Here is a 25,332-nt window from a genome sequence, read left to right as displayed (position 1 = left end):
AAACCCAGCAACTTTAGCCGACGATATTTAAACACTATATTCGTCGGCTATAGTATTTTTTAATTTTTTTATAAGTTTTAGCCGACGAATTATGTCATAATTCGTCGGCTATAGTTATTTTTTAATTTTTTTATAAGGTTTAGCCGACGAAATATTTTATATTTCGTCGGCTATAGTTATTTTTTTAAATTTTTTACAAGGTTTAGCCGACGAATTATACTAAATTTCGTCGGCTATAGTTATTTTTAATTATTTATTACACACTTTAGCCGACGAATATCTGAATTAGTTTGTCGGCTAAAGTCTGGGAAAAAAACCGACGACATGTTTTTCGTCGGCTAACTGTGGGACTATAGCCGACGAAAAAAAAAATTTCGTCGGCTAAAGTCATCACCGACGAGCCTTTCCCGACGACACTATAGCCGACGAAGGCTCGTCGGCTAAGATCTTAGCCGACGAATTAAGATAACAGGCCGACGAAAATTTTTCGTCGGCTAAAGTGCTTGTCCTGGTAGTGTTGTCCTCTGGGCATTCATATGCACTGTGCTGCTTCCAGACGTTACAAATGGAACAATTCTTGGCCTTAAGCACTGCTCTGCTCCGACGACATAAGGGCGTGTTTGGTTCACAGAATTGAAGGGAAAGGAAAGCAATTCTTTGGATTTTCCTTTCCAAAGGGAAATTGCAGTTTCCTGTCGCTTTTCCTTTCCAGTGTTTGGAGAGGTCAGGAATATAATCAGATAGATCGGTGCCTCTATCTCCTTGACTCCCTTAACAACCACCACAATCTGATTCTAGGCAAACCAGACTCAAGTTGAGAGACTCCACTATAGCACAAGCCTTCCTAACAGCAATAGCCTCCATCACAGAGGCCGATTGAACTGACTGCACATAGCCAGAAGAACCTGCAAGAACAAGTCCAGCCGAATCTGGAACCAACAGTCCCCAACTACCAGCTCCATTTTTAAACACAGCATCAATATTAAACTTAATACCAATCACAAGGGGTTGCCAAACCCACACAGATGGAATTGCTTTACTCTGTTTTGGCTTGGTTGCTTTGAAGGCAGTATAATAAGAATTCAATTGAAAGAGAACCTGAGGGACTGAGAGGGCTTTGAGCAGGGACAATTATTTAGTAAAAAAAAACTCACATTAATTGCAGGAGTTGGAACGGAAAGTGAATCCTTGGGGTTGTTGGACGGAAGCAGATTCCATGCAATTTTCCTTCTCTCCAGGAACCACTTTCCTTTCCCATCAACTTTCTTTTGGTTTCCAAACACAGGAAAGTAAAGACTTTCCTTTCCCTATGCATTGATTCCATGAAACAAACATGGCCTAAGGGACAAGCCCACTTAACCTCATCAAATAAATAACCACGTACACAAACAATTCGATACCCAGAGTTAAAAGTTGCCCCCTTTGGGAGATGGTTGAGATAAGGGCAACAATTAATGCGGTGAACCTTGTCACAAATATCACAAGGGCCCACAGAGTAAGGGCAATCAGATCAAAATAAGGGGGGTGCAACTTAGAACACTCATTGCAGGGCACACATTGTCGTTTGTCCACAGAAGCACCTCCTCTAGCCACCGGTCCTTCGGGGTTGGACCTAATTTCTGAACTTTTTCTCGTATCTGACAAGAAATTCCGGATTAGAGAGAGCAATAAGAACTTTGAGATCTGATTTCGAAAGCAACAGATAAGTTCACAAATTTTAATCTTAATTTTACATAATTCCACGAAATTGTTAGCCGAGGACAAAAGATGTATTTGTTCGAATCAATGAAAAGTTCATACCAGGAGGAGAAGAGGCGCCGAGTTTCTCAAAGAAGAGGGCTAGCTTTCTTACATCTCCCTGGCATCTCGCGTCGGTTTCAGCAGCCATATTCCTTCCTTAATTAGGGTTCCGTTCGGTTCAATCAGAGCTTGAAAGAAACAACAATTAGGGAAAGGGATAGGGTTATTACTTTATTACTGAGGAATTCTTCTATGGGGCAAACGTACCGAGTCATCTATTCAACTACCCACTCACAAAGCAACACGTGTGTATATTTTTATCCAAGGACCATAGAGTTGATTTTTCATAGGGTGTTTATTTTGGAAAATTTTCTTAAAGGAAGTCGTTAAGGACGTTAAATCGAGTTCGTGGACATATGACACGTCGAAAACGGAGTTCGTGTGAAGAAGTTATGTTCTAAAAACCGAAATTACTATTCCGGACGTTAGTGAGGATCACTTTCCATTTCGGGAGAACTTCAGAAACCCTAAAATTATAACCCAGCTTTCTCTCTCTACGTTAACCCGAGACACGACCCAGAAACCCAACCCGACTCATTTTCGTTTTCCGGCAATATCTCCTTCATCCGACGTCCAATTGAAGTGAGATCGGTGATGTTGGATTCGTATCTTCCTCCTCTATCTTCCTGTGGTGATCTTGCAGCACGATTTAAACTAACACCCAAAACAAAAGGAGGAACTTGACCCTTATCAAGTTCTAGACAAGTTCTAGACTAGGAAATGAAGAAGGTGTCCATTAGCAGAAAAGCTCCCCAACTCAATACACATAATTAATGGCAAGCCAATCAAGACTTCTAGAAACCTTAACCTCCGGAGTACTAACTTCCCTGGTACAAAATAGCCAATTGCCCAAATTACCTCTCATATCAACATACAACAGGGACTCTTTCTGCCTGACCTACTTGTCCAGAACACATTTGTTTCAACATACACCTACTAACCCAACAGAATTTTACCCATTAACAACATCAACAAATGTAAAGAAAAGCAATATCACAAGAAACAAGAGCATTACAGCACTAAACTAAATCACACATTAAACAAAAACAAGAAAGTAAATCAGACATAGCCACATACCATTATTCACATTCAAACACTAGAGCTATTAAAAAGTTCTCCAGGCGTGTTCATGTTCAATCACATTAAACTCATAAAGTTACATTCATTGAATCCTCTTTTGGTGCAATCACACTACAGGGTCCACGAAACAGGCTTCCAACAAGGTGTGCCTATGTTCATGTCCTTGCCTTATTTCATGTCTCCACAAACCCAAGAAGGAGCAGTTGGAGAATAGGTCATTCCTGATGATGATTCTGGAATATAGACGGGGTCCTTGCCTTCTTTCATGTCTCCACAAACCGACGAGGAAGGAGTAGTTGGAACATAGGGAATTCCTGATGATGATTCTGGATAGACAGGGCGATGGGGAATCGGCACACGTGAAAGCATCTCGTCTCTGACCGATTTATACTTGGCAGCATGTTCCTTGTCCACTGGGCATTCATATACACCGTGCTGATAATAGACGTTACAAATGGAACAATACTTGGCCTTAAGCACTGGAATGCTCCCACCACAAGAGCTACAAGCCCACTTATCCTCATTAAATAAATTACCGCATCGACAAACTATTTCATATCCAGGGGGAAAAGTTGCCCCTTGTGGGAGATGGTCGAAGTAAGGGCAACGAGCAGAGTCGTGAACCTTGTCACAAATATCACAAGGGGTGTAAGGGCAATAAGAATAAGGGGGGTGCGAGTTAAAACACTCATTGCAGGGCACACATTGTCGTTTGTCCACAGAAGCACCTCCCCTAGCCACCGGTCCTCCAAAGTCATTCTGCCCCATGAAGACGACAGGAGTATAGACTGTATAGGTGCCTGGTTGTTTGCAGTTCTGTTGTTAGATACCCATAAAAGATAAGAAAATTATGGCAGGAAGTAGGAACTCATTCGAGCAGCCAATTTACACAAATACCAGGATATAATCAGAGCTAGAAAGCACATAGTAGAGAAGAGAAAGCAATCTCAAAGTTGTAACCAAAAGAAAAGTAGAATTCAATAGTAAAATCTAAATGGAAAGAAAGAAAATGGGAGCAGAACTTTCTTCTATGATCCACACAGGGAAAAAACTAACAAAAACTAATATGATTGGAAGACAGGGAGAACAAGTTAAGCAGAAAGCGTCAAACATAAGACAAAACCTGAACCAGCGGATCCTCTGCAACCTTTTCGATTGATGATTTCTGAACTTTTTCTCTTATCTGACAAGAAATTCCAGATTAGATTAATCTTATTTTTAACAAAATCCACGAAATTGTCAACGAAGGATAGAAGATCTATTCGTTCAAATCAAAGAAAAGTTGAACAAAATTCTGAGAAGCAAATTTCAAACCAGGAGGAGAAGAGGCGGCGAGAGTCTCAAAGAAGAGGGCTAGCTTTCTCACGTCGGGTCCAGCCATTCCTTCCTAGGGTTCCGTTAGGTTCAATGAGAGCGTAAAGAACAGTTGATAGGTTTATTTCTCTTATTTCTAAGATATCTAACACGTTTTGGGCTGGTTTGTTTTGAATTGCGGCTTGCCTCATATCTTGGTGCCCCATCATATAAACCAATTGTACTTCTACTTGTAATGTATGTCTGCTTTATCATGTAGTGGATGTAATAATTCTTCTTACCTGTGTAGGTAAATTTCCGATCTAGTAATTTTGAATTAGGATGCACCGTGGTTCATGGAGGTAGTTCATTTGTTTTTGGTTACAAGACGTGGTTCGTTTCTGCTGGGAGTTTTAGGGTCTACAAGTGTCAATTTAATCTCGGTGAATAAAAAATAAAAGATGAGTGAAAATAGTTCCCCTTCTCGAGCTCCAGAAAGTTTCAGCCAGTTTCAATTTCCGATCCTGGAAGTGGATTATTCGGATACATACTTTACCTGTTTGAACTTTTACTTCGGCAATTCTTCGACAATTCTTCTTAGATGCTTGAATACATTAGTATCTTTAATATGAAGTTATAATAAGAAGACATATATTGGTCACATGCCAATCTATGATGCTAGTCAATACTCATCAAAAACCTAAAAATGCCACATGCAGAATTGCAAACCATAGAGATTACAGCGTTTTAGTTCTCAAACCTGAGTTTGCAATACCAATTACAGAAACTACATTATACACAGTGCAAGTCGAGTAGTCAACAAAATAGAGCAAGTCGGTTCAATATATGTCTGCATGTCCAGATTATATCTGAAGCTCATTAGCTAGATAAAAAGGGCTGTTAATTGATCTTGGGACTGAGGTAAAACTTTTGATCCCTGAAAAACCTTGAAAGCACTTCTGCCTTGTCAGCTGAAATAAGGTCTGTGTTTTCCAGAATATGCTCCTTCGATTCCTTAGCAATTGATCCTACTGCTTGGTTAAGCTGATCATATATAATAGCCAGAGTAACCTTTAGTTAGGCAGTCAAAAATACAAGATATAGAATTATAGATATACATATATATATATAAGCCTGGACTATGAAGAGTAATGTACCGCAGAAAATGCACCATAGGGGAAGAAGTAGCAGCCAGTCTTCTCGTCTTAACCACGTCATAAGTATTAACCTCCCATGAGAAATGACGATCTAAACTAACACCCAAAACAAAAGGAGAATTGACCCTTATAAGTTGTACACTAGGAAATGAAGAAGGTGTGCATTAGCAGAGATAACAAGGACAACTCATTCAAGTTCATTGTAAATGCCCAGCGTAGAGGCCAGTGGTACACATAATGGCAAGCCAATCTGGCTTCTGGAAACCATAACCTTTGGAGTACTAACCCTAAACAATAGGGACTCTCCTTCTGAACGACCTGCTTGTCCAGAATACATACTTGTTTCAATATACAACTACTAAGTACTAACCCAACAGAATTTTGCGCATTAACAACATCAACAAATGTAAAAAGAAAAGCAATATCACAAGAAACAAAAGCATTTTATAGCACCAAAGTAAATCACACATCGAATAAAAACAAGAAAGTAAATCACACATAGGCACATACCATTATTTATATTGAAACACTGCAGCTATTAAAAATTTCCCCCGGCGTGTTTGATTATCTGCTCAATAAATCACATTAAACTCATAAAGTTACATTAATTAAATCCTCTCAGGTGCAATATCACATTACATGGTCTGCGAGATAACCTTCCAACCTTTTTCTTTCATGTCTCCACAAGGATCAGTTGGAACATAGGTACCTGACCATGCAATGGGAGTCGACACTTCTGAAAGCATCTTTTCTCTGATCGATTTATACTCGGCAGCAAGATCCTTGTCTTTTTGGGCATTCATATGCACAGTGCTGCTTCCAGACGTTACAAATGGAACAATTCTTGGCCTTAAGCACTGCTCCGCTCCCACCACATAAGGGACAACCCACTTAACCTCATCAAATACATAACCACATACACAAACTATTCCATATCCAGAGTTAAAAGTTGCCCCCTGTGGGAGGTGGTTGAGATAAGGGCAACAATTAATGCGTTGAACCTTGTCACAAATATCACAAGGCCCCACAGAGTAAGAGCAACTAAGATTAGGGGGGTTCAACTTAGAACACACATCGCAAGGCACAAATTGTCGTTTGTCCACAGAAGCACCTCCACCAGCCACCGGTCCTTCGGGGTTGGACCTGATTTCTGAACTTTTTCTCGTATCTGACAAGAAATTCCGGATTAGAGAGAGCAATAAGAACTTTCAGATCTGATTTCGACAGCAACAGATAAGTTCACAAATTTTAATCTTAATTTTAAATAATTCCACGAAATTGTCAGCCAAGGATAGAAGATGTATTCTTTCGAATCAATGAAAAGTTCATACCCGGAGGAGAAGAGGCGCCGAGTTTCTCAAAGAAGAGGGCTAGCTTTCTTACATGTCCGTCGGGTCCAGCCATTCCTATGAGAGCGTGAAAGAAAGAACAGTGTTGATAGGTTTATTTCCAAGATCGCAATGTCACAATGTTTCTCGTCATGTAAGTTAAGGGAATATATATATATATATATATATATATATGAGGGCCTTTCCATTAAGGGATCCCTAGTTTTAGCCATTTCTAAGGATATGGTATTACACCAACTTCCCGATCAAATTTTTGCATCTACACCGTTCAATTCATTGGGTTATATGAGTAGATCATTTCTACAAATTTTCAGATAATTTAGTGATCGTTAACCCATTCAAAACTTCGATTTATTTTTATTGATCTTGAACGGTCCAGGTTTGATATAAAGTGTGTAATTTTTTGTTTTAATCTCAGCCATCCAACCTCATTAAATAACAGATCCAATTGTGTGAGCCTATCCCTAAAAGTGGCCAAAAATAGAGATCCCTCAATAGAAGGGCCCTGATATTTATATATATATATTTATATTTATATATATGTATTAGAAATTCTTGTATACACAACGTGTATTTACATGACACAATCTTAACCGTTCATAACAATTTATATGTTTGACCACCATGTTTCTATATTATTTTCTCTAATTTTAATCATCCATGTATGTATGTGAAAATACACGCCGTGTACTGAAAATGTTTTGGAAATATATATGTTAAGTTGGTGCGGTTTATTTCCAAGGACACATACTGTATATCCTTTTGGTAAATAGCCCCCAAAGGGAATCCAACTTTAAACAATAAACCCAAGGTTTGTGGGATTAAGAGGATCTCCTAGGTAATCAAGGAAAGGCTATTGTACTCGATTGCCATGGCCACGAGTGGTCATACAAACATGGGAGCGAGAAGGTTTTCACCAGCTTTAATTCATGGCTATGGACTCGAGGGTACGTATCCTCTTAAAATGATCGACATAGTGGTTATTCAGTTATTTGTAAATCTAATAAGAAGAGCCAATTTATGATGATAGTTAGTACTTAATTAGTACCCATCAGGAACCTAATTGCCACATGCAGAATTGAAAACCATGGGAGATTACAGCGCTTTAGTTTTCAAACCTCAGTTTGCATGCAATACCAATTCCAGAAACCACATTATAGACACTGCAAGTGGAGTGGTAGTCCACAAAATAGAAGCAATGTTCAATATATGTCCGCATCTCCAGATCATATCTGAAGCTCATTAGTTTAAAAGGGCGGTCAATTGATCTTGGGACTGAGGTAAAACTTTGGATCCCTGAAAAACCTTGAAAGCACTTCTGCCTTGTCAGCTGAAAGGTCTGTGTTTTCCAGAATATGCTCCTTCGATTCCTTAGCAATTGCTTCAATTGATCCTACTGCTTGGTTAAGCTGATCAACATTGCCAGAAAAAATCTTAGTTTTAGTTACGCAGTGAAGAACACATGCAAGATATAGAAATAAGTCATATAAGCCTGGACTATGAAGAGTAATGTACCGCATTTGCATCATGATTATCAATTCCTGGTATAGATGTGACCACTCTTTGAAATACACCTGCTGTTTGCACATATTGCTCTCTCTATTCAAACCAGAAGCCCCAAGATGTTTAGCAAAAGAAATGTGCATTGTAGGTCATCAGAAGTTCAGAACCAAGTACGAAACATAGCATAACGCTGTTAATGTTTGTATTGACATTACACCAACCTGTGCCTTCAATTTTGTGGTGACATCCTCTCGCTTGCATACTGTGATCAGTTGGCTACTGAGAAAATTTTCATACGAAATCCGTAAGTGACTGAGTTTTAGAGAACAAGATTTACCTCCTCGAGCATAAGCTATCCTTAGCATCTTCTCAAAACCCATCTCTAAGTCTTTAACCGGAACAAATGCCGGCTTACCAAGCTCCAATCCGGAACTTCACAGGTTTAAACACCTCCAGTCAGTTCATAATCAAATTGTAACAGAATATTAAAGCTAAGATCTAACTAGTGTATTGACACATTTCCCTGAACGAAAAGTTTCCGATAAACTCACTTGAAGTAAGAACGAACAAACAAGTCATTTTGCTCCTTGGTTGGGAGGGTACAGATAACATAGAGATGTGCAAATTGCTGCTTCAGTAATTGAGTTCTGTAATAAATACAAGGATTCACATCAAACTCGTAAAATTAGGACAAGCAGAATCGCACCAAAAGCGAGAACAATTTGGTCACCTGGCGAAGATTTCGGAGACATTAGTTGAATCCAAGCTTGTGACAAAGATGAATGCCACTGATGAACCTCCACAGTTGAAAATGAAGTCCTGCAATGCAATCGAAACCATCACCGCGCTTAAGCGAGCGATTCACCAAATTTCCTTTCAAAATTACATAATAAAATAGTATAAATTACTGCTGGAATTGAGGCAAAGTTAAGCCGGAAAGAATTTGCAGCGAGGAAATTGGAGATGAAGTTTATGAAAGATGGATGCTGTTCGTCTCTCCATGCGTTTCTCATCAGACAAACCCCAGCTGAAATCACCAAAACCAACATTTAATCCATTAATTCAAAGCCAAAATTCGCATTCATAGCAGAAACCCTAAGCTAATCACGCTTGGAAATTGGACTCAAACTCAACCAAATCAATCCAAATTCCAATTCCTTTTTCTTCGTCTCCGATCGGTAAAAAGCTTAATCTTAGATCACAGAGAAATTCAGTTCAAGTTATATAGAAATTTCGTTTCTCTTCAAGTTTTCCGGCGAACGGAAATCGGAGCAAAAATTAAAGCAGCGAACAAGAAAGAAAAGCTAGGAAACGAAATTAGCGAAATCAGTACGATTTGAAACGAAAGTTACCGGAATTACAGGCCTTTGCCGGAATCCGATCCGTCGGTTTCATGATCGCCGATCTTCAAAAGCTCAGAGAGAGAGAAGCTAAGCGGGAAGAAGTTTGATTTGGGTGGCCTTTGAAATATGTAGAGCGCGGTGGTGCTCTGTTTTTATTTACGGATTTGCCATCAACTTAGACCCGATTAGTGACTAGCCCGACCCGGCCCACTTCATATTCCTTTTATTCCCCCAATCAGTTTCAGAGTAACAGAGAATGGAGTCCTCAATCTCCTCCGTTTCAACCTCTTCAAAATCCAAACGCCTCTTATTTGACCGCCGTTACGGTTGGGTGTATGTCTCTCTCTATGTATGTATATTTGATTTTGTAATTTTGTATTTACCTAAAGTAATTGACTTGGTAAATGTTAAATTTGCAGAATTGATGAATGGAAAGACCCATCGGAGGAAGCTCTGGCCGGTGGCCGTGGAATGTAAGTTCCTCACTTTAATTTAATTACCCGGAGTTTATTTACTTAAATAAAATTCTATTATGTTTGTTTGATGAAGTAGTCAATTTCAAGACTAAAATTGTTGTTGTATTGGGTTTGGGTTTGGTTTAGGTTTTGCATACTGCCTATAGCGAAAGCTGCCGTAAAGATGGCTTCAGAGTCGGTACGTTGAAATTTCAGCTCATTATCATGCATTTCACTAAATCATGCTGTTCAATATTAGTGCTCTTATCAGTATATAGTTTAGATTTGTTCTGATTGTTCATTTGTTTGACCTGCATTTCCTTCAGTTGTCATCGGGATTAGAACACTCATTAAGATGTGCTACTTGATGAGTGTAGGTGTTGATAGTGGTATGATTTAAACTTACCGAAAAGACAAGGGTCATTGATGCTTTAGAAGGGTTTAGATTTGGTTTTCATAAGATGTTGCTGCTGTCCCTTTTAGCTACTTGCAAACTGGCTGTGGCTCCTAGGAGCTAGGAACTTAGGCCAGGATTGTTGTTGTGATTTCCAACATAGGACTTGGCTTTGATGGCCCCGATCATTATGTGGCCACATGAAGAACAGTTGATAAGGGTATGTGCAAATTCTTTTATTGGTGATCTAGAATATACATCGTGATAGGATAATGAATTATAACAATTCAGATAAAGACTTCCTGTAGCTACAAGCCTACAACTCAGTAGTAACTAAGAGTGGAGCCTTTCTGGGGATTTCTGCTGCGGAGTTGGCTGTTCCCAGGATTCAGGAACAACCTCTAAAAGGAGGGAAATGATATTGTCCTGGAGGGATCAAAGACAGTGGCTTTGTGTGATAGAATGCAGGATCATGAGCTTGCTTGCTGGTGTTTCTGTGATACGCCAGAATTGTGGCACAAACATGATTGTGGGAATCCTCTTGCTATAAGTAATAAGTCTATAACCCTCTCATGCCTAACTCTCCTGGATTTATTAGGTTGCGGTCATCAACAGATAAGCTTTTTACCAGATCGGATCCAAATTTAATTTGAATGACAGTGCTGTCGGAGTATTCCTTACATATTCATGTGTATTCCTCTGTGTGTGTGTGTGTGTGTGTGTATATATGTATGTATAGGCCGGATCAGAATAGGACGTCTGTGAAACAAAGAATTTGCGCACGAGCCACATATATGTGTGAAAACAGTAGGATGCATCATACATATATGTGTGCTGTCTACGTGCTATATTATACTTGCTTCTTGTCACATATATTATGCTCGTAGCAACAAAATTGGGTATCGACGACCAAGACAATGTAGTGAAATGTTCCCTTGTCAGCTGTGCACTGTGTGAGAGTTTTTGTAGTTTGCCCAACTCTCTTCTGTGAACTACAAAACTGTATGATAACATGGATTTAAACTAATTCTCATTAGACTAGTATGCAAAGTCATCTCTCTTATGTTGTATGCCTTATCTCAAGTAGCTGTGCTCCTGTGCGACATAAGGCATTATGTATAATGGAAACTTGCAAAACATAACAACAGTTCTTCATGCAAATAGTTTATTCTGCTTGGTCAGCTGTATGAAATTTGCGCTTTCTTCAGTTGTCATCAGCGCTATTTAGGATGTGCTATTTGATGAGTGTAGATGTTGATACTAGTATGATTTAGAACTTACCAAAGACAAGGATCCAGAAAGACAAGGGTCGTTGATGCTTTAGATATTGTTGTTATAAGATGTTGCTGCTGTCCGTTTAGCTACTTTGTAACCGGCTGTGGCTCCCAGGAGCTAGGAACTTAGCGTAGGTTTCCAATATTAGGACTTTAAGTTGTTGCGCTATATTGGTGGTCCTGATCATTATGTTGCCACATACACAACAGTTAATAAGGAGATGTGCGGATCATTTTATTGGAACTCAGTAAATATTCATCATGATAAGATAATGGATCATAATGCTCCAGATAAAGACTTTTTGTAGCTAGAACTCAATATTAACTAAGAATGGACTCAGTGGAGTCTTTGTGATACCAGGGTTCAGGAAAAATGTATGCTAGGAGCGCAAATGATACCAGCTATTAAGCAGCTTCGCCATTAGACATTGTCCTGGAGAGGTCAAAGACTGTGAGATAGAATACAGAATCAGTTTCGCTATAGTACACCTGAATTGTAGCAAATACATTATATTTAAATCCTCTTGCTATACCCTTATCATGTCAAACTCGTCTGGATTTGTTAGGTTGCGGTCATCAACAGATAAGTGTTACCAGATCGAGTCTAAGTTTTAATTTTAGTGACAGTCATCTTACTTGCCTACGGCTGCTACGAATAGGTTATGCGGATGCAGGAATCCTAGATAAAGTAGGATTCATCATGCATATGTGTTCTGTGGACGTGCTTACTCCATCTTGCTACTTGTCTCATATATTATACTTCCAGCAACAAGATTGGGTATTGATGACCAAGATGACCTTGCAAAATGTTCTACTGTGTGCTGTGTACTGTCTGCGAGTTTGTGTTTTGCCCAACTCTCTTTTGTGAACTACAAAATAGTTCTTACATGGCATTGATCTCTCTCTTATGTTGTATGCATTATCTCAAATGGTGGTCGTCCTCCTGTCTGACACAAGTTATTATGTGTGATGACACTTGTAAAACATAACATCAACAGTATGCAAATAGAAGGATAAATTTCATTTCTCTTATGCCCTCTCCTTTCCTACAGGTTAGTCTTGCAGCAAACTCAGTAGTAATTAGTAAAAGCTCTTGAAAAGCCAGAACTATTCACCTCAGCAACTGCAAGATAGTTTAAATGCTCAGCTTCAAAAAATCACGTTTTCTTTGCCGAAGCCGGACTTGAATTTGATACTCAATGGAAATTTGTCTCAAGCTGCCAGTTGCTCATCTTCAAGTGAACAACTGGAAGGCAGTTATTCAGAGGACTTGGATTATTCTCATTTTAAATCCTTGATTGTATTATACGTCCAGCATCATATTTGAGGTTGTAACAACATTGTATATCAAGTTTTCCCGGTTAACCATGTTGAAGTCAAATCATCCTCAACCTCTGTTTTTTTTTGAAAGATCATACTCAACCTCTGTTGAAGGATCATGAAATAAATCATCAAAATGAGTAATGGCAGAAACATCTGACCTTGACTGCATTAAAACAAAAATAAAAATGAAAAATAAAAAAAATGCTGATGAGAGACCCAACCTCTGTTGCCGATAAAGCAAACAACTGGAACGAGACACATTTAAGCTTAAATTCACAAGAATTACTTTGGGAAGTAAACAATAATGAAATTCAGATTTTGTAATGCAAACAGTCATATTTGGGCTCACCAATTGCAGGCATGAACTGTAACATCACAGAACCACCTCGCTCAACTACAACACGTCCAGTACAACACGTCCAGTCTACGAAATATACACACAGATGAACGATGAGATATATTGTCGACTCCGTTTAAAAATATATGACAATGAGACATCATGATTGAAAGAGTTGATGAGTTCATACTTCCAATATAGTGAATGTCGGGAGAATAGGACTCAAAAAGAGTGCAGCTTTGCCTTTGTAGATAGAAAAAAGAGCCATTCTTAAATGCTGGAAAAAGATTATGAAGCCAGTATGGCGCGTCTATCCGACTGCATATAACCACCCTTCTCCCTACCCCTAGTCATGTTCCAACAACCAAAAAAAAAAACTGAATTGTTCGTACAACCAGGTAACCTAAAACACAGCCATTTATAGCACATCTTACCAGAAGGAACTACTTTCTACCTCCTAAAAATAAATTGAAGCTTTCACACAGTGAAGTCAAACAATCAGCTGGAATGAATCAGAACACATTAGAACATCCCAAAGAGCTAAGACAACAATCAGCTGGAATGAATCAGATCACATTAGAACATCCCAAAGATCTAAGACAACGGAAGAGCACAAACACAGATGATTCACATTCTTCTCGGCCTTCTTTGCAGAAAATGCACCATATAGCAGCCAGTCTTCTCCTCTTAACCACGTCATAAGTATTGACCTCCCCATGAGAAATGATTTAAACCAACACCCAAAACAAAAGGAGGAACTTGACCCTTAATAAGTTCTAGACTAGGAAATGAAGAAGGTGTCCATTAGCAGAGATAATAAGGGCAAAAGCTCCCCAACTCAATACACATAATTAATGGCAAGCCAATCAAGGCTTCTGGAAACCATAACCTCCGGAGTACTAACTTCCCTGGTACAAAATAGCCAATTGCCCATATTATCTCTCATATCAACATACAATAGGGACTCTTTCTGCCTAACCTACTTGTCCAGAAGACATATTTGTTTCAATATACAACTACTAACCCAACAGAATTTTACCCATTAACATCGTCAACAAATGTAAAGAAAAGCAATATCAAAAGAAAGAAGAGCATTATAGCACCAAACTACATCACACATTAAACAAAAACAAGAAAGTAAATCACACATAGGCACATACCATTCACATTAAAACACTTGAGCTATTAAAAAGTTCTCCAGGCGTGTTTATGTTCAATCACATTAAACTCATAAAGTTACATTCACTGAATCCTCTTCTGGTGCAATCACAGTAGGCTTCCAACAAGGTGTGCCTATGTTCATGTCCTTGCCTTCTTTCATGTCTCCACAAACCGACGAGGAAGGAGTAATTGGAACATAGGGAATTCCTCATGATGATTCTGGATAGACAGGACGATGGGGAATCGGCACACGTGAAAGCATCTCGGCTCTGACCAATTTATACTTGGCAGCACGTTCCTTGTCCACTGGGCATTCATATACACTGTGCTGATAATAGACATTACAAATGGAACAATACTTGGCCGCAAGCACTGGAATGCTCCCACTACAAGAGCTACAAGCCCACTTATCCTCATTAAATAAATTACCGCATCGACAAACTATTTCATATCCAGGGGGAAAAGTTGCCCCTTGTGGGAGATGGTCGAAGTAAGGGCAACACTCAGAGTCGTGAACCTTGTCACAAATATCACAAGGGGTGTAAGGGCAATAAGAATAAAGGGGGTGCGACTTAGAACACTCATTGCAGGGCACACATTGTCGTTTGTCCACAGAAGCACCTCCCCTAGCCACTGGTCCTCCGAAGTCATTCTGCCCCATGAAGACGACAGGAGTATAGCCTGTATAGGTGCCTGGTTGTTTGCAGTTCCGTTGTTAGATACCCATAAAGGATAAGAAAACAAGAAACTATGGTAGTAACAGGTGAATTTCCCATACACTTAAATGCTTGTATAGCTTTATGAAAAATTATGCCAATTAATTAAGTACTGGGATTAAATCTAGCTTTTCCAAACCTCATTCGACAAACACCAGGATATAATAGGAGCTAGAAAGCATATAGTAGAGAAGACAAAGCAATCTCAAAGTTGTAACCAAAAAGAAAGTAGAATTCAATAGTAAAAGCTAAATGGAAAGAAAGAAAATGGGAGCAGAATTTTCTTCCACACAGGTAAAAAACTAACAAAAACTAATATGATCGGAAGACAGGGAGAACAAGTTAAGCAGAAAGCGTTAAACATAAGACAAAACCTGAACCAGCGGATCCTCCGCATCCTTTTCGATTGATGATTTCTGAACTTTTTTTCGTATCTGACAAGAAATTCCAGATTAGATAGAGCAATAAGAACTTTCAGATCTGATTTTGAAAGCAACAGATAAGTTCACTAATTATTAACCAAATCCACCGCGAAATTGTCAACCAAGGATAGAAGACGTATTCATTCAAAATCAAAGAAAAGTTCATACCAGGAGGAGAAGAGGCGCCGAGTTTCTCAAAGAAGAGGGCTAGCTTTCTTACATCTCCCTGGCATCTCGCGTCGGTTTCAGCAGCCATATTCCTTCCTTAGGGTTTCGTTCGGTTCAATCAGAGCGTGCGAGAAACAAAAATTATTTATAAGATCGCAGTGTCACACGGTTTGGGCTGCTTTCTTTTGAATTGTGGATCCACGGCTTTATGGGTCGTTGACCCACAATGACAAAAATATTTCAAACTTAAACATTAAGGAAAATGCCCATTTACACAAAAATAGCTTAATTAAAGCTCACTCTATTTAAAATCGGTTACATACGCCTATTCCAATTATTCTTATACAAATAACATGTATGCCCTTAATATTGTATCAACATCACTCTAGTCTTTCAGTTTTCAGATCGTGCTCTTCTCTCTCTCCTCTTTCTCTTCACTCTCTCCACATCGACCATAGGTCAGATCAGAACTCCGGCGAAAAGGAATAGTATTTCAACCGGGAAGAGATGCGCGAATTAGAGGGCCAATCCGTCGTCGCCTCCTCCAGGCCCGGACCTGAGATTTTGAGGGCCTGAGTCGAACTCTCAGAGTTGGACCCCTGATTTTTTTGTATATACAAAATAACATATAACATCCAAAAATATTTAATTTATAATTAATAATATATGTTTATATAATTCAGTCAATTGCTTTTGGGCCCCTCATCACGTGTAATTGCCCTTATTTTAGAATATTTGTCTTTAATTCATGTCAGATGTCTTCAGTTTTCATTAAGTTTTAATTTACCTCTTTTCCATACTTGTCTGATTAATTGCACAGTAAAAACTATAATTTTTTTTTCTGGACAACTATAAAAAAATATTTGTAGGCCCCTTAGATTTATGGGCCCTGAGTCACAAGACTCTTCTGCCTCTATTCAAATCCGGGCCTGGCCTCCTCCTCCGACGTCGGCTCATTCGTCCACAAATCCTTCGCCTCGGGCAAGCCCGAGACTGTCCTCCTCCACCTCCGCCACTTCTTCCACTACAAAGAGTCCGAAATCGAGGAGGTCTGCCGCGCTCAATACCAGGACTTCATCCAAGCCGTCGACGACCTCCGATCTCTCCTCTCCGACTTCGACTCCCTCAAATCCTCCCACTCCGACGTCGACGTAATCTTCTTCGTCATGAAGATGGAGATCCTCGAGGCCGGCGTCTTCGAGGCAAGGAGGGAAGATGCGGTGGATGGAGGTGCGACGGTGGAGGAGGCCGATGTGCTCACCGTCGGGGAAGGTGGGTGCCCAGAGAAGAATAATGGGTGCCCAGTCCAAGTCAGTTAGAGATTTTTATTTTTATTTTTAATCCTTACATTTGAATATTATGGTCAATAAGTGATTATTAAGGATTGATAAGTGATTATTGGGGTCAGTAAGTTATTATTGGGGGTCAGTAACTAAATTATTGGGGGTCAGTAACTGATTATTGGAGGTCAGTTATTGAGTTACTGGGGGTCAGTAACCGAGTTACCGGTGACTGGAATCCAGCGATCGGAGAAAAATTGAGTTACTGGGGGTCAGTAACTGATTATTAGGGGTCAGTAATTGATTATTGGGAGTCAGTAACTAAATTATTGGGGTGAGTAAGTGAGAGAGAGAGAGAGAGAGAGAAAATGGAGAAGTGGAGAATGGGGATGGGCTTTTCTCTCTTCTCTGTCTCTACTACTACTAGTAAGAGACTTTGGTCACCCAATTTGGGGAATTACGACACATGCTTTTATGGGTGTATTGCACCACACATACACACTACTCAGTATTTTTGACTCTGCTTTTTTTTTTTTGGTCTGAGACTCTGCTCTCTTTCTCAGTTGCTCTACTAGGGGTCAGTAACTGGTTACTAGGTGTAATACCCCGTACCTAAAAGGTTACTGTTCGGGGTTATGAGTTACCGCGGAATTTTCTTTATTCGCGCTCGGAGATTTAAATAGTGATTGCTCGAGTTTGTTTTCGATTTTTTCTGAAAACAGTAAATAGTGGATTTAAAACTCCGAAGTCGTGGCACATGTTAATACGAGCTCACCGGTATGTCCAGATTATTTTCCGGAGCGACGAGCTATGTTCTGTGAATTTATGAAGTTTTCAGTAAATTTTCAATTATTGTTTCTTGTAACCATTTTACCGTAAAGGACCTAAAAAGTTGACTTTTCGTTAAGTTGATAATTTGGGAAAACTTCCTTCATGAAAGCTATAGAGGACGTTAATACGAGTTCGTGGACACATGGCACGCTCAAATCGGAGTTCGTATGAGAAAATTATGGTCTAAAAATGGAAAGTTACTATTTCGGTAAAAGGTATAAAAAATATAAAACAAGAGAGAGAGAGAGGGAGGTTCTAGAGGGGTCGGTTAAACCGACCTAAGCAACAAATGAAGAGAAAAGGAAGGTTCGGGAGGGAGGGGACGGAGGAGAAAATTAGTTCAGACCCAGACCGGGTCATTCTCGACCCGAACAGAGTCAGCGGGTCAACCCGACTGGTTCTCCGTTTTCCGGCGACGGCGAGGAGGAAGAATGGTAGTGGCAGCTTCCTCTCGCTCTCGTGATCATGTTCATGCCCTTGATTTTCAGATAAGAAGTCTGGAGTGAGAGATTCGAAGTGGAGAAGGAGAGGCTGGGTTCACCGGCGAGTCTCCGATTCCGGCACCGTCGACGCCTCTCACTGGTATGGACAGCTTCATCTCGATCTCAGGAACCTTTCCATGTTCTTGGTTTTTGAAGAGAAGCTCGGAGGAGGGAGAATCGAATAGAAGAAGTTTTGGGATTTTTCCGGCGAGGGTTCGATGTTTTCCCGCGACCTCCGAGTTCGACTCAGGAATGGCAGTAAGGGGGAGGTCGGACTAGCTGCTGCATTCTCGGTCAAGGAATTGAACTTGAGGATTCAGCTGTGTTATGATCAATCTGATATTAAGGAAGGACAAGGAGAAATCGTGATATTGGAAGAAAGGATGTTAACTCGCACTTTGGATGCTACTGTGTTCTTCATTTGGGTGCAGACTAGCAAAATGGGATCTCTACCTTTATCTTTGAAGATTTTGACGAAGTGGTGAAGATGGATCAGACTGGCTACCTTGTTGTTCTGCTATGGATACAAAGGGTAAATAAAGGAGTCAACTATGAATGATTGAATAGAAAGGTGAGTTGAACTTTGTATAAGTTGCTGGGATTTGGATTTGTACGTTAAAGTTTCTGGTTTGGGTGCCTTGTTAATTAACTGGTGTTATCAAGTTTGGTGTAGTCAATTGAATTATGGATTTTGTGAGTTGTATGATCGTGATGATTTGCATGGTAGTCACTGTGTTGAAAAGCTGATATTAATATTGAATATATAAAGGGAAGATGCTAATTAAATTATTGGTGTACAGATCACGATCAGAGCCTGAAGTTGCTTGTATATTACTGTTAGATAGTTGTTGGATTTAGTATAATGTTAGGAAAGTTGATGAGTAGTGGTTTTGGGTGTCCATAGTAAAATCAGAGATAGGTTAGTAATTGAAGTGTTGATATGAGCAAGCCTAAAGGTGAATTGGAATGTGACGATGAATTTAATATGAGCAAGCATGGTATGTAATTAGGAAACTATCGGAGAAAGTGAGAGGAAGTGTGGGATTGAGAACTTGGGTGTCCTTATCAATTTGAGGACTTACACCCACACAAATTCCAGATTCGATACAGTTGTTATTGAAGGTGGAGAATTAGTATAAAATGTTGAACTACGAGTGACTTGATCCCTTTAAAAGGGTACGTAGACAGCCCGATCAACTTTTGGGTGCAGCCGCAAATAAACAAAATAAAATTTAGGTTCCAAACGCAACAAAACAGCTTTGTTGTTTTGTTTGATTATGAGATCCTATCTCGTTTTCGATTTAGGATTTCCTTATTTATTTTATGCGTTTATATTTCTAACACCTGGGTCAGGGTGTTACACTAGGTGTCAGTAACTGGTCAGTAACTGGTTACTGGGGGTCAGTACTGGTTACTGGAGGTCAGTAACTGGTTATTTGAGGTCATTAATTAGTCAGTAACTGGTTATTGGGGGTCAGTAACTAGTTATAGGGGAAATTCCGGTGACCGAAGTCCGGCTGTCGAGGAAATTCTGGTGACTGGAGTCCGGCGGTCGAGAAAATTCCGGTGACCGGAGTTCGGTGAGATTCCGGCCAAGTATTCTCTCTTTCATTTTCTCTCTCTATGCATGTTTAAGGGGTGATGGCAAAATAGTCTTAAAATAATTGATTTGTTAAGACTTTAATAAAGATTTGTGCATTTGGGCATAAACATTTGTGTATTTGGGCATAAAAAAGGTTACCTTATATTGAAATGGGCTAATGAAAAAGATTATCATTAGAATGAGAAATGAGGGGTTTAAATTAGTACTAAATGGGCATTTCCCTAAACATTATAAACTCGTAAGGAAAAATGGTTTAAACAATATTTCACATTCTTACCTCAACCAAAGTTTTGAATTCAGAAACGTTAACTCTGTTAAAAAAACTGACGGCAGGTATTTTTTGAAGATCATTTTCGTCCAAGTATTTTTTGAAGATCATTTTCGTCCATTTCTATTTTCCATCTTTTTCATATAAATTATTTCCATTTTCAATATTTGTCGTGCAGCAGTAACAGACATAACTCTTCGTTCATCGATCCAGATTCTATCTCCCGTGCACAAACGACGCCGTCGCGTCGTACTTCAAACCTTAGCAGCCTCTGTCGCCGCCTCTTAATCCTCTGCAACTCAGGAGCACTCAGAGTCCAAGAAGAAGACTTTGACCTAGACACAATAGTAGTCTTCCGGTCTTCCCCTTCTTCATATCCCTACTGTTGTAGCTATAATTCTTTGTCAGAGCTTGAGCACAAGGGGTATGTCTATCATGCAGCGCTGCATGGGATGCAGACTGCCTTTTTCTTATTTTATAATATATGTATAACAAGAGGACAAATGATGACTTATTAGAGACTTGTACAACAGGTTTTTACCACAAAGTTACTATTACTAGTAAATAATTAAAAACACTCATAAAAAAAAACTAGCCTTCAACATGCCAAAAATTCACCTAAAGACCTCTAGTCAACCTGGTTACTGAGTACGGCGGAATCACTGCTGCCTAAATAGGAATGGTTTTAATTAAAATGCAGAGATAATGTAACTTAACAGAGAAAGTGCAGAAATATAACAGACTAATATTTTTGCGACGGGATATTGGGCACCAAGTAGAATTTATTTATTCAAACATAAATTCAAATACAAAACCTAGAGCCTCGCTCTCAGGTAAACAGCTAAAAGTTGTTTAGTTATTCATACTTATAATTACAAGATAAAATACTAACTTGTAAATACAACACTCCACACCAGATGACTACAACACACCACACTCTCTTATTCTCACACTACTATACTACAAAGACTGTATTCTGGCTATCTTACTTCTTCAGAAAGGTTGAGAGAACTTCAAACTTTTATCTCAAATTTTTTGATGTCTTCCTACTGACGCCTAAGGCTCCTTATATAGGGAACGGACTCCAAAATGAAATTGAAACTCCCCTAAACTAAGTGGGCGACAATGGAATCTTATCTTGATAACCTTACTTTTTGAAAAAGTAAAGTGCTCTAACTTCTTGCGTCGGCAGCCATTTACTTGATATCAGAAAGAAAAGTTGCATGTCTTGATGCGTCGACAACTGTTCATGTTTCCAACATATTTACTATGTTGTGATATTCTTCCGGATCTTCTTCATATCATGCTGAAGAGTTGGGACCGCTGTATTCTCATTCAAGTGCAATGTTATCTTCTTCATTGTCTAGATCTGAATCAAAAGGATAAGAAATATTATACTTTTCATCATTCTCCACTTTCTCTAGCCATGTGGTGGTAGTTAGAGTGCAATCAACTTCTTTCCTCATAAGAGCTGTAAAAAAGTCACAATTCTCTGGTGGAGGCTGATTATAGCAAGTGACCATTATTTTTTCTCCACTTACCAAAATACTTGAATCATAGTCTCTTAGAACCATGTCTTTGATAATAGATATAGTCATAGCCTTCATCCATGGGATGCTTTGATTTGGTCTACCATTGCCACCTGCAACGGCTGGCCGGTTTTTGAACAGGACTTTGGATTAACCTGACAAAATGATAAGGAGAGATATAATTTGTCTGTCCATCTACTACCGTCCATTTTAGAGGAGTAGAAATTCATTCTAATCTCAAAATACATCCATCAGGTCTAATGTTCTTGACAACTTCATATATTATATCTGGAAATCCTTTTAAATCTTCATTAGTTTTTGTCCAAAGATTACGAACAAAACCATTTTCCACAAGCCACAACTTGTGTTTTTGGGGATGTTCTGCTTGAACATCAACAAAATATCTCCCATAATATGGGCCAGGGATTGTTGATAATGTTCTTGGAAGAACATCTTTACCTTCTCCTAAGAGATTATGAAAATTATACCATTCAGATTCTTTTAGTGCTAGCATTGGGATTTTAGCACTTTCAGGATTTTCAAGGTAAAGAACCTTAGAATTTCCTGCTGGATTTTCTACTCGCACACCCTTGTCCTTTGTATGGCATCCATACAGTTCTTCTGTTAAAGCTTTAAGTGTTTGAAGCAAGTGAGCTTCATTCTCTTCATAAAAAGCATGCAGAATATTATTAATAATAATCTTCTACTTAAAGGCCAATAGCTTTTCTATCCTGAATACTGGTTTTTGAAAGATATTCAAAGGCTGATCATGAACAGCCTTCTTCCCAGTAACCAAAGGTAGTTTATTTGCCCTAAAAGGGTCTCTTCTGCTTTTTGGTAAAACAGCAGCCATAAACGGACTTGATATGTCTTTACCATCTGCTGTTTGAGACGGGCTAGCAGGTTTTTTACCTTGAGACCGGTCAGTTGAGGCTGTTCTTTTCGGACACAGCAAAAACTTATTTGCAAGTTTTCTTCATTAACAGGTTGATCTGCATCTTTTTTAGAATGGTCTGAAAGTTCATCCCATCCATGATCTAATTTTGGCTTTATTCTTTCCGAAGGCTGGCTTAACTCAGCAGCTCCTTAGGAAACAATGTACTGATAACCTGGTCCATCATGGAGAGGTCCTACGGTTTTATCACCGCTCTTGTATCTTTCCCAAAGCTTCTTCTCCTCTGATATTGGTTTCCGGCTTCTTAGATTGCGACCTTCTCTTTCAAACATCTCCATTTCTCTTGTAAGAGCGTCAAGCAAATAGTTCTTGTCACCTGCAACCATTTCAACATCATATTCATATTGAGTTAAAAGCATTTGCCATCTCAGAACTCTTCCTCTATCAGCAGCATCAGTTAATTTGTAGTTTTTGAAATTTTTAACTCTTTTGTTATCAGTTCTTACTACAAATTTTTATTTCCTAAGAATGCCTCAGCACCCTTAATGCTTTTAATTAAGGCAAAGACTTCCTTGTCTCCAGTAGAATAGTTTAACTCTGCTGCATTAAACTTTCATGATAGAAATTTACAAATCTTTTCATAATTTGTATCTGGAGCAATAGCTAAAACAACTCCTGCCCAGTAATAATCATTTGCAACTGTTTGCAAAATGATCAAATCTCCTTCTTTAGGTAATTGTAAAGGAGGAAGGGTTTTTGTTAATTCTTTAATTTTTCTGACAGTATTACTGTCATCTTCTGTGAAAGACCATTTCTTTTTATAACTTGTTTTTGGATAGATGAGTGCTGTGAGACCACTGACTTGAGGAATAAAGTCTCTTGCAAAATCAACAACTCCTAAAATCTTTGCAAAGATTTTGCATCTGGGGTATTGTTTCGAAATTGGCTGATCTTTTTTACTATGTGTTCTTGGAGACGAATCTCTCCATCCTTAACATGAATGCCAAGGAAATCAATTTCTCCCTTTATGAGGTGAATCTTCTTTTATCCAAGGATGATTCCTTCCTGGACAATAAGTTTACACACTTGTTCTAAGTGCTTAAGATGTTCGTTCATAGTTCTAGAGTAGACAAGAATGTCATCTATATAAACTATGCAGAAATCTGAGTAAGGTTCAAAGACATTATCCATTTTCCTTTGAAAAATAGATGGGGCTTGCTTAAGACCAAATGGCATAACTAACCATTCATAATGCCCTTAAGGAGTTCCAAAGGTCAAAGCAATGGAATCAGGATGCATTTTAACCTGCCAAAAGCCTGATTTTGCATCAACTTATAGAAGATTCACTACCAGGACAAGCACTTTAGCCGACGAAAAATTTTCGTCGGCCTGTTATCTTAATTCGTCGGCTAAGATCTTAGCCGACGAAGGCTCGTCGGCTATAGTGTCGTCGGGAAAAGGTCGTCGGTGATGACTTTAGCCGACGAAATTTTTATTTTCGTCGGCTATAGTCCCACAGTTAGCCGACGAAAAACATGTCGTCGGTTTTTTTCCCAGACGTTAGCCGACGAAACAATTAATATATTCGTCGGCTAAAGTGTGTAATAAATAATTAAAAAATAACTATAGCCGACGAAATTTACTATATTTCGTCGGCTAAACCTTATAAAAATTTAAAAAATAACTATAGCCGACGAAATAGTGTTTAAATATCGTCGGCTAAAGTTGCTGGGTTTTGAAAAAAAACTGCAGAAACTTTCGGCCACCTCCAATCACGACCAAAATTTGACAGAATCTTCGTCTCAACATTTCGAACAACTTTCTAGAAGAAATCGAAGCTCAATTCTAAGCCTAAACAGGTCAATCGACTCAAAATATAAAAATCCCCAATTTTAAACCCTAAAAACTTCAAATCTTCGATTCTCTTCACACACACCGAATCGAGCTACCAAATTCTAGGGGAATGTAGTACTAATCAAACTCAACTTATCCATATATAGATCTCACCAAATGGTGACCTAAGGAAGGAGAAATTTGATCGACACCGAATCTGAACCGGCGGAGTTTTGGAGCTCGATTTATCTCTCATGGCGGCGCCACTCGATGCACCACCTATCCAGCAATGAAGTAGAGATGACGGCGAAGCTTTTGGGACTAGTGTGACGGCGGAGCTAGGCCGAGAAGAAAATCTGGCAGATAATAGACTTCTTACCATCCATCTTCGCCTATATAAAGAACTTTAGCCGACGAAATTCTTTATTTTCGTCGGCTAAACTCTTTTGAAAATTTTGGTTGACCGTCAAAAAATTTTGGTTGAAAATTTTGAAAATTTTTCGACTTTAGCCGACGACTTTTCATATATTTTCGTCGGCTAAAGTCCTTTGAAAATTTTCCTCCAACTTTGGTTTACCGCCTAAAAAATTTTGAAATTTTTTGACCTTAGCCGACGACTTTTCATATATTTTCGTCGGCTAAAGTCTATAAATTCACGAAAATGCTCATATCTCCCCCTATATTACGTAATTTGGTCAAACCTTCCACACCAAAAACTCTCACGTAGATGAGACGCAACTGCCCATATAAAAATTTTGAGACATTTACCTTCCGACGATAGGGCTCCCCATAAGGAATAATAACGGTAAATAGGGTTGACCGCTACTATCGGCTCC

The 25,332-nt window shown here is 39.1% G+C and overlaps 5 protein-coding genes and 1 pseudogene across 5 annotated transcripts; 1 reads left to right on the top strand and 5 right to left on the bottom strand.

Moving 5' to 3' along the window:
- Positions 1-2,904: 2,904 nt before the first annotated feature.
- Positions 2,905-4,398, bottom strand: LOC101294899. The gene is made up of 3 exons (XM_004289841.1): positions 4,195-4,398; positions 4,004-4,063; positions 2,905-3,680 (listed from the first exon to the last, which is right to left on the bottom strand). Exons 1-3 carry the CDS (start codon positions 4,259-4,261, stop codon positions 3,049-3,051), a joined length of 759 nt encoding a protein of 252 aa, XP_004289889.1. The 5' UTR covers positions 4,262-4,398; the 3' UTR covers positions 2,905-3,048.
- A 1,134-nt stretch (positions 4,399-5,532) lies between these two features.
- On the bottom strand, positions 5,533-6,772 carry LOC101294612. Its single transcript, XM_004289840.1, has 4 exons — positions 6,662-6,772; positions 5,995-6,498; positions 5,841-5,898; positions 5,533-5,648 (listed from the first exon to the last, which is right to left on the bottom strand). Exons 1-3 carry the CDS (start codon positions 6,732-6,734, stop codon positions 5,843-5,845), a joined length of 633 nt encoding a protein of 210 aa, XP_004289888.1. The 5' UTR covers positions 6,735-6,772; the 3' UTR covers positions 5,533-5,648; positions 5,841-5,842.
- Positions 6,773-7,938: 1,166 nt separating this feature from the next.
- LOC101312315 lies at positions 7,939-9,577 on the bottom strand. Its single transcript, XM_004292131.1, has 8 exons — positions 9,535-9,577; positions 9,091-9,209; positions 8,913-9,001; positions 8,734-8,829; positions 8,520-8,614; positions 8,404-8,444; positions 8,195-8,278; positions 7,939-8,088 (listed from the first exon to the last, which is right to left on the bottom strand). Exons 1-8 carry the CDS (start codon positions 9,575-9,577, stop codon positions 7,939-7,941), a joined length of 717 nt encoding a protein of 238 aa, XP_004292179.1.
- Positions 9,578-9,781: 204 nt separating this feature from the next.
- LOC101312023 lies at positions 9,782-13,034 on the top strand. The gene is made up of 4 exons (XM_004292130.1): positions 9,782-9,858; positions 9,945-9,998; positions 10,128-10,179; positions 12,701-13,034. The coding sequence occupies exons 1-4, from the start codon at positions 9,782-9,784 to the stop codon at positions 12,743-12,745; spliced, it is 228 nt and encodes a 75-aa protein (XP_004292178.1). The 3' UTR covers positions 12,746-13,034.
- Positions 13,035-14,314: 1,280 nt separating this feature from the next.
- LOC101294315 lies at positions 14,315-15,932 on the bottom strand. The gene is made up of 3 exons (XM_004289839.1): positions 15,776-15,932; positions 15,560-15,619; positions 14,315-15,162 (listed from the first exon to the last, which is right to left on the bottom strand). Exons 1-3 carry the CDS (start codon positions 15,861-15,863, stop codon positions 14,678-14,680), a joined length of 633 nt encoding a protein of 210 aa, XP_004289887.1. The 5' UTR covers positions 15,864-15,932; the 3' UTR covers positions 14,315-14,677.
- A 6,062-nt stretch (positions 15,933-21,994) lies between these two features.
- The window catches only part of LOC101311728, a 21,566-nt pseudogene continuing 18,228 nt past the window's right edge, over positions 21,995-25,332 (bottom strand).

The sequence above is a fragment of the Fragaria vesca genome, linkage group LG2, assembly GCF_000184155.1.
Source record: "Fragaria vesca subsp. vesca linkage group LG2, FraVesHawaii_1.0, whole genome shotgun sequence".
Lineage (NCBI taxonomy): Eukaryota > Viridiplantae > Streptophyta > Magnoliopsida > Rosales > Rosaceae > Fragaria > Fragaria vesca.
The sequence above is the reverse complement of the archived record's forward strand: the minus strand, read 5'-3'. Positions and strand labels throughout refer to the sequence as shown.